Below are 9,119 nucleotides of genomic sequence, written 5' to 3'. Positions count from 1 at the left end.
TCATCTCCATGGCAACATTTCTGTCGCTTCCACTCATTTGCCGCTTTTCCACTAACGCAGGGGTAGGCAACCCAGAACGTTGAAAGAGACATTTTGGAGCCAAATAACACAACGCTGTCAAGCGCCATCAATATAAAACTCACGGGCCGCACTAACATTAGACTTTCATACTAAGGTGGGGGCCGCAAAATAATGTCTCGCGGGCCGCAAACAGACAGCTGTCTGTTTGGTCCAGCTGGCCAGGGACATTTTCTCTGGCTAATTATGGAGAAGCACGCCTTGATGTCGAAATAGCTTTGCTTCAAGTTCCACATTTTACAGCTTCGATTCACGTTCACCTCACTTTTATCGTCTTCCATCTGCTCCAACGTTCCACCCTCTACTTCGTGCTGGCTTCTAGAAGCAGTAGTTCACCCTCCTTAAATTAAGGTTCAAAAAGATAAGGTTGTGAATCCTCATTTGTCCTAAAAGAGTCGTCTTTGCTGTTTGTTACTGAATCTGCCATAATTAGAACACGCACAAGTGTTTTGTATTCGGAAGGGGTTGTTGCCAGAAGTCAGACATGCGCTGCTATGGAAACGGAAATAAATGCGCCAAAGAATTAGTTCCGGCAATGATTAAAATGATCAAATACAGTAAATATTGAACATATTACATATTGTTATGATCATGTCTGTCACTACATTATATTTAGACTTGCAGTGTGTATATAAAACGTTGATGGAGGGTTTTGAAGTTGTTTTATAGGGCTTTAAAATACTCTCCCAAAAAAGACATGTGTGTTCTTATCTCTCATAATGGTTGTGAAAGATAGGTTAAATTCCATAAAAAGTGCAGTTCCCCTTTGAGACGTTTTGGTTTAGGTTTTATGGTCTAATGTCATGCAGTTTTGTTGTTTATGACTTCAAGTTTATGACTTCAAGTTTCCAAGCAAACGACAAACAAAAAACACCATGAGCTTGTGACCATCCATTCATCCTTTTTCTACCGCTTGTCCCTTTCGGGGTCACGGGGGTGCTGGAGCCTATCTCAGCTGCATTCGGGCGGAAGGCTGGGTATACCCTGGACAAGTCGCCATTTCATCACAGGGCCAACACAGATACACTACTCAGGACCTTTGTATTGTGAGGCACATGCACTAACCCCTGGACCACTGTGCTGCCGTCACTACAGTATATCAAATATATACAAACCGTGTATCTTAATTAACCTGAACTTGGTCAAAAGCTGGCAGCACGGTGGAACAGGGGTTAGTACGTGTGCCTCACAATACGAAGGTCCTGGGTTCAATCCTGGGCTCGGGATCTTTCTGTGTGGAGTTTGCATGTTCTCCCCGTGGCTGCGTGGGTTCCCTCCGGGTACTCCGGCTTCCTCCCACTTCCAAAGACATGCACCTGGGGATAGGTTGATTGGCAACACTAAATGTTCCCAAGTGTGTGAATGTGAGTGTGAATTTTGTCTATCTGTGTTGGCCCTGTGATGAGGTGGCGACTTGTCCAGGGTGTACCCAGCCTTCCGCCCGAATGCAGCTGAGATAAGCTCCAGCACCCCCGTGACCCGAAAGGGACAAGCGGTAGAAAATGGATGGATGGATGGATAGACACCGTAGTGACATTTGGAGCCTGGTTCCATTTGATGAGTAACATCTAAAATCAAACTCTAGTGATGTTAAATAGCAAATTGGGATCAAAAACCAAAAGCCTCGAGTCTGGAGTACTTAGAATATGTATATGCTAGGCTTCCCCTGGGTGACTTGGGGACCTACTAAAAAAATGATTTTGAGCCTCCACTTCCATTAAAAATGTTTTTCACACATTTTTATGTGAAGTGCAAATTTACATATTTTACAACACCATTTATGGGCGGAATTTAAAATTGGACATTTATTCTTAAAGGGGAACATTATCACAATTTCAAAAGGGTTAAAAACAATAAAAATCAGTTCCCAGTGGCTTGTTTTATTTTTCGAAGTTTTTTTCAAAATTTTACACCTCCCGGAATATCCCTAAAAAAGCTTTAAAGTTCTTGATTTTCGCTATTTGCGATGCGACTGTCCATTTCCCTGTGACGTCATACAGGGCTGCCAATACAAACAACATGGTGGTTACCACAGCAAGATATAGCGACATTAGCTCGGGTTCAGACTCGGATTTCAGCGGTTTAAGCGATTCAACAGATTATGCATGTATTGAAACAGATGGTCGGAGTATGGAGTACGAAATTGAAGAAGAAACTGAAGCTATTGAGCGAATAGCTATTGACGCTATTCGGCCATAGCATGGTTGTACCTAATGAAGTGGCCCATAGCATGGCTGCCTTATTAGCATCGCCAGTAAAATGTGCGGACCAAACAATCAGGACTTTCGCATCTTGTGACACTGGAGCAACTTAAATCAGTCGATTGGTAAGTGTTTGTTTCGCAATAAATGTGGGTATCTAGTTTCAAATGTGCACACAGCTAGCGTAAATAGCATGTAAACATCAATTAGCATAGCATGTTAGCATCGATTAGCTGGCCGTCATGCTGCGACCAAATATGTCTGATTAGCACATAAGTCAACAAAATCAACAAAACTCACCTTTGTGATTTCGTTGACTGAATCGTTGCAAATGCATCTGCAGGTTATCCATACATCTCTGTGCCATGTCTGTCTTAGCATCGCCGGTAAAATGTGCAGACACTCTGGCAAATTCAATGGGGTTTGGCGGCAGATTTCTTGCCAGTGGTGCAACTTGAATCCCTCCCTGTTAGTGTTGTTACACCCTCCGACAACACACCGACGAGGCATGATGTCTTCAAGGTTCCAAAAAATAGTCGTAAAAACGGTAAATAACAGAGCTGAGACCCGGTGTTTTTTTAATGTGGTTTTGAAAATGGCGGGTGTATTACCTCGGTGACGTCACGTTCTAACATCATCGCTACAAGACCGATAAACAGAAAGGCGTTTAATTCACCAAAATTCACTCATTTAGAGTTAGGAAACGGGTTAAAAAAATACATGGTCTTTTTTCTGCAACATCAAGATATATTTTGACGCTTGCATAGGTTGGGTAATAACGTTCCCCTTTAACAGTAACAGAGGAAGACAGGCTAGGATTCCATTTGTAAAGAGCCATTTTCCTTGCGTATTTTACCAAAACAAGGCTCTCTGTGTATGGAATGGGCGGCCCTGTTTTTATGAATATGGAGTTATTTTTCAGTCATTTTCTGGCACTATTTTCTTTATTTATATCTCATGAAAAGAAATGCACAAATCCGCAAAAGCTACTACGTACAAATAGCCAAACAATAGCAATTCAATTTTTGCTGTTCAAAGTCATTTATACAACATGTAACATTTGCACGTATGCTGCATTCATCAACAAAAATCAACCAAACACATTTCTTCTCTGTTCAATGAAAATAAAAGTCTACTTACATACGATAGGAAAAAACAGCACAAGTTTGCATAGCTTCTTTGTAATGTAGACTTGGTACTTATAAGGCACTTCATGAAAACTGTTATTTTCCTTTTCCAATTTTACATAATACGACTGTCTGCATTTTCCTTTGCAAGATTACATGAACAAACCCAGTTGCACTTCTCTTTTGGCATTACGTCTCAACATTCATCAAATCACAACATTGTGCATAATTTTTAGCGTCTTGTAAAACACCCCAATGGTGTTTTTCAGAAAAGACAACAAAACATTGTGCAATAATGGGGTTTATGCACAGTAAAAGGCAATGCTGTCAAAGATACCCCCCTCCTCTGAAAAAAAACAACCCTGAAAATGTGAATTCGAGGCTGAAACCGTGAGCCCGTAAAGGGTCGCTTCCCCCCTTGCTGGACAAAGAAGTCATTTGTATCCTCTCTCTTGAGGCCGTCTTAATGTTGGCAAAGTGACAGGGTGGAGATCGGCACAGCAGCCCCCTCAAATGGAGCTAAGGAGGATGGAGCTGTTCTATCCCAGCTGATCTTCGTATTGTTTGCGGAAGCAGTCTCCGGCTGGAAAGAAATCCCAGCAGCGCTCCTGGTACATCTTCCACACGTACGACTCCTGAGTGAAGACATTCAAAGTTTTTAGTGTTTACAGTTGCAAGACAGACGTTTTTTATGATCAGTGAAATAATTAACAGATGGCAACATAAAAAATTTAATCTTAGCTGCTTTACATCTTCCTTAATTAGCACCTATCGTACTAACTTGCCCAACCTTTGAGACATTTTCCAAACAGCGGTTTTTTTAAGTCAGTGTTGTGTGTGACAGAGGAAGAAAGGCGCTGACTCGATGGGGAGAAGTCCATCCATCCATTCATTTTCTACCGCTTATTCCCTTTGGGGGCACTAGTGCCTATCTCAGCCACAATCGGGCGGAAGGCACTTACACCCTGGACAACTCGCCACCTCATCGCAGGGCCAACACAGATAGACGAACAACATTCACACTCACATTCACACACTAGGGCCAATTTAGTGTTGCCAATCAACCTATCCCCAGGTGCATGTTTTTAGAGGTGGGAGGAAGCCGGAGTACCCGGAGGGAACCCACGCATTCACGGGGAGAACATGCAAACTTCACACAGAAAGATCCGGAGCCCGGGATTGAACCCTGACTACTCAGGACCTTCATATTGTGAGGCAGACGCACTAACCCCTCTTCCACCGTGAACCTTGCGGCTTATAAAACGGTGCAACTGTCACAATTGGCTTAGCCGGAGTAGGACCCCAATGCAGAGCAAAAAATAGATAATAATAATAATAGTAATATTAATAACAAAAATTGCACTCAAAAAGGAGTGAGAGAAAAGAACTAAGGATGCTCACAAATGGTGTGGAGGAACAGAAGTTGCACACAAAATGTGTGGCGAGGTAATGGTTAACACGGAAACGCCACAGGAAATGAGAAGCGTGAATAAATGGATTAGAAGGCTTAAGTAGACAAAAGCAAAAGAGTATCAGGTTGCTCCCTCCTGTGATCCAGAAACCAGGCACTGAAACAAAAACAAAAACCAGGCACTGAAACAAAAACAGATAGGTTGCAGCACACCTGCCGGATCATGACAGCAACTACTTTATGGATTTTTCGTTCGCTAAAAGCCATAATGTTTTGTATTCAACAAAATTTGTTAATACAACAATGACAGACACTGAAAAGGTGTATTATTGTTTGTGCTAAGGCGCCATGTTTTGGATGAGTTCGCTCAGTACAGGTGCTGCAGGTTGAAAATATACTTCCTTATACTTATACTTCCACTTGCTTTGAACTGGAAGTATAAGTCCCGTTTCGTCTAATATTCGTCTAAAGCTTTTCTGCTTGAAAGAATTGTTCACTCATCACACCAAGCACCAATTGTGAGTTTTACAATATAACTAAAACAATTCTTACTTACTAAACCGTCCCAAGTGTGGTGTCTGTAGGAGTGTTTTCATGCATATTCGAACATGCTATCATAATATAATCAAGCTAGCGTTGTTAGTATTAGCGAATATGCTAACATGTGTCTGTGTAAGTATTATTAACTTAAAGGCCTACTGAAACCCACTACTACCCACCACGCAGTCTGATAGTTTATACATCAATGATGAAATATTAACATTGCAACACATGCCAGTACGGCTGGTTTAGTTGACTAAATTGCAATTTTAAATTTCCCGCTGAGTTTTTTTTATTTTTTTTTATTAAATCAACATAAAAATACACAAGATACACTTTCCATTAGTGCATCAACCCCCCAAAGAAAACCCCTTCCTCCCCCATTCACACTCATCCACACTCACTCACACAAAAAAGGGTTGTTTCTTTCTGCTACCAAAATTCTGGTTCCCACAACATATATAACAGTCTGCAAGTGACACAGTCCCTGAAACACACATGATTGTGTGTCGCCGGTCTACTAACAATTAACTATTTTTAATATAATTGTTTTATATGAGGGCTTCACGGTGGCAGAGGGGTTAGTGCATCTGCCTCACAATACGAAGTTCCTTCAGTCCTGGGTTCAAATCCAGGCTCGGGAACTTTCTGTGTGGAGTTTGCATGTTCTCCCCGTGAATGCGTGGGTTCCCTCCGGGTACTCCGGCTTCCTCCCACTTCCAAAGACATGCACTTGGGGATAGGTTGATTGGCAACACTAAATTGGCCCTAGTGTGTGAATGTGAGTGTGAATGTTGTCTGTCTATCTGTGTTGGCCCTGCGATGAGGTGGCGACTTGTCTAGGGTGTACACCGCCTTCCGCCCGATTGCAGCTGAGATAGGCGCCAGCGCCCCCCGCGACCCCAAAAGGGAATAAGCGGTAGAAATAGATGGATGGATGGATGTTTTATATGATTATACTTTCTTTTTTATCCAAGAAAATGTTAATTTTTTTTAATTATTATTTTTTTAAATCTCATTTTATTTTATTTATAAAATAATAATAAAAAAAACCTTATCTTCACCAGACCAGGTTGTTAATTAAATTAGACTTGTCTAAAAGGTTTTTAAAACCAGGTCCAGTCCAGACAATGTCCAAGTCGGGCTCAGCAACACACACCCTCATCCATGTACAACAATAAAAATTAGGAAAACAACAGATTGAATATAAGTTATAAACAAAATTACATTTTTATAAAAAGCATTTGTGTATAGTCCATATTATGTCCAAGTCAGACTCAACACACACCTTCATTTTGTACACTCAAAAATAGGGAACACAACAACAGATAGCATATATGTTGCTGTTGTTGCATATCTATAAACATTATTACATTTTCACAACAAGCCTTTAAGGATTTCCCATCTTTTTTCATGTTTTTGGCATCATTATCGTTCATGTATCTTTCTAAAGTTAAAAAATACTGAATATATGCTTTAAAGAAAGTAATACTAAGTGAATATCTATTTTTGGCCTTAAAAATAAACCTTTTACCAAGTACTATAATTAAATTGCTTGTCAATAAACTCTCCTAAAATAACAGAAACTACATCAAGCTTCATAAACAAACCAATCCTTGAACACATTTTTTCAACTTCCACCCAAAAAGAAGACACAATATGACAATACCAAAACAAATGCAGGGTGGATTCAGTCTCCTGAAAGCAAAAAGGCAATCATCTGACTCAGTCATATTCCATAGTTTTAACATATTCCCCGTGGGTAAGAAGTTATAAATAATTTTAATTTGAAAATAACGATTTTGCACATCTTTAGTAGTTTTGTAGATTAGTTTGAATATGGCATCCCACGGCAATGGGCGGTCAAAAAAGTCCTCCCATTTTCCATATGTGTTGTATGGCACAGCCTTCAAATATTTCTTTATTAAATAAAAATTATATATTTTTTTATTAATTTTAGTTATTTTTTGCCAACTAGAATTTCTTATTAGAGGTTTACAAATTAGTAATTTAGTAGTTCCATAATTAATTATTTGTTTCCATCTGTTTCCTGTTGAAAATGTTGCGGAATGATGACGCGTATGATGACGCGTGTTTGTGACGTTATTGGTTGGAGAAGACATTTTAGCCCAGCACCACTTACAGCTAAAAGTCGTCTCTTTTCATCGCGCAATTACACAGTATTTTGGACATCTGTGTTGCTGAATCTTTTGCAATTTGTTCAATTAATAATGGAGAGGTCAAGTAAGAATTCTGTTGGAAAGCGGTGGATTGCAGCTGCCTTTAGCACCGAAACACAGCCGGTGTTTCTTTGTTTGTTGTGAAGCTTTAACACAGAGCGGTCATGTTTCTCTACGTCAACCAGCAAGTTTTTGGATGGGAAAATTGTGATATTAAGTCGGCTCTTACCGGAGACTTGAGTGGATTATGCGACCTCATCCTGCAGCTCAAAAGGGCAGCTGTGATCTTGGCTCCTCTAAGAGACACTGGCGTTCACCGCAGCCATCCGACTTCCAGGTATGACTTTATAATCTCACTAAAATACTATTAACACAATAAGCAAAAAAGGGATTTTCCAGAATTATCCTAGTTAATGTGTCTAATTACATCTGGAGCCGTCGCCTTTTCTTTTTATTTTATTATGTATTTTTTTTTGTGCATCACTCTAACTTTCCTCATCCACGAATCTTTCATCCTCGCTCAAATTAATGGGGAAATCGTCGCTTTCTCGGTCCGAATTGCTCTTACTGCTGGTGGCTCACATTATAAACAATGTGAGGATGTGAGGAGCCCTCACACCGGTGACGTCACGCGCACATTGTCTGTTACTTCCGGTAAAGGTCAGGTTTTTTTATTAGCGACCAAAAGTTGCTAACTTTATTGTCGATGTTCTCTACTAAATCCTTTCAGCAAAAATATGGCAATATCGCAAAACGATCAAGTATGACACATAGAATGGACCTGCTATCCCCGTTTAAATAAGAAAATCTAATTACAGTAGGCCTTTACAATGGTATTCCTTTTGTATTATTTTGCAAATTCACCAAAACGTTACGTGGAGTTATTGAGTCTGTTAAGCGGATTGGAGAGTTAGTTTCCATAGCTAGTGGGCTAATAACGATGACTTCTGTTTTGTTTGACCAGCCGTTTTACTGCTGTGTGACAGGCATCGTTTGAAAACAATTAAGGTATGTAAATAAAAATTCACAAATCTCTCGTACCGGTATATATCAGTGCAGCGAATACATTTAAAAATATTCATCTATATCAAAATTTTGTGGCTGTGGCTTAAATTTGTTCTATGGCCCGGAAAATATATTATATAATTTCTATTTCTATGTTGCCAGATTTTTATAAAAATGTTTGTTGTAGTGTTGCCATATTTCAAAACATTTTTGGGGTCCCGGCAATCTCATGCCACATTGTTTTTTTTATTCATGATATTAATTTAGTATATGTAATAAGAAGTCCTCATACTGTACCTGGCCAGTGTGCTCCGTCTCGTCCTTGTTAATGAGGTACATCAGAAAAAACCTTAAGATAAAGGAGAGTCATAGAGAGCAACAAACAAAAGAAGAAAATGGCATCGTTACTAGATAAACAGAAACAAAACATTCAGAAAAAAACTATCATGCGTCAGTTTTTTCTCTGTGGTAACAATGTTTCTACAAAATATTTTTTCCAACTAAAAAGCCTGTTAATTTTAATTTTGAAACTCTGGGATTAAAAGGGCTTTTTATTAAAGTATCCAAAATATAGACA

The 9,119-nt window shown here is 39.7% G+C and overlaps 1 protein-coding gene across 4 annotated transcripts in view; it reads right to left on the bottom strand.

Moving 5' to 3' along the window:
• Positions 1-3,210: 3,210 nt before the first annotated feature.
• LOC133549610 (ryanodine receptor 3-like) overlaps positions 3,211-9,119 on the bottom strand; it is a 373,912-nt gene continuing 368,003 nt past the window's right edge. For all 4 annotated transcript variants that reach the window (XM_061895194.1, XM_061895196.1, XM_061895195.1 and 1 more), the window contains 2 exons: positions 8,840-8,891; positions 3,211-4,041 (listed from right to left, as the gene is read on the bottom strand). In XM_061895194.1, coding sequence (XP_061751178.1) covers positions 3,946-4,041; positions 8,840-8,891 — 148 coding nt within the window. In that variant the 3' untranslated portion in view covers positions 3,211-3,945. The remainder of the gene's footprint in view (positions 4,042-8,839; positions 8,892-9,119) is intronic.

This window comes from Nerophis ophidion, linkage group LG03, assembly GCF_033978795.1.
Source record: "Nerophis ophidion isolate RoL-2023_Sa linkage group LG03, RoL_Noph_v1.0, whole genome shotgun sequence".
Classification (NCBI taxonomy): Eukaryota; Metazoa; Chordata; class Actinopteri; order Syngnathiformes; family Syngnathidae; genus Nerophis; species Nerophis ophidion.
The sequence above is the reverse complement of the archived record's forward strand: the minus strand, read 5'-3'. Positions and strand labels throughout refer to the sequence as shown.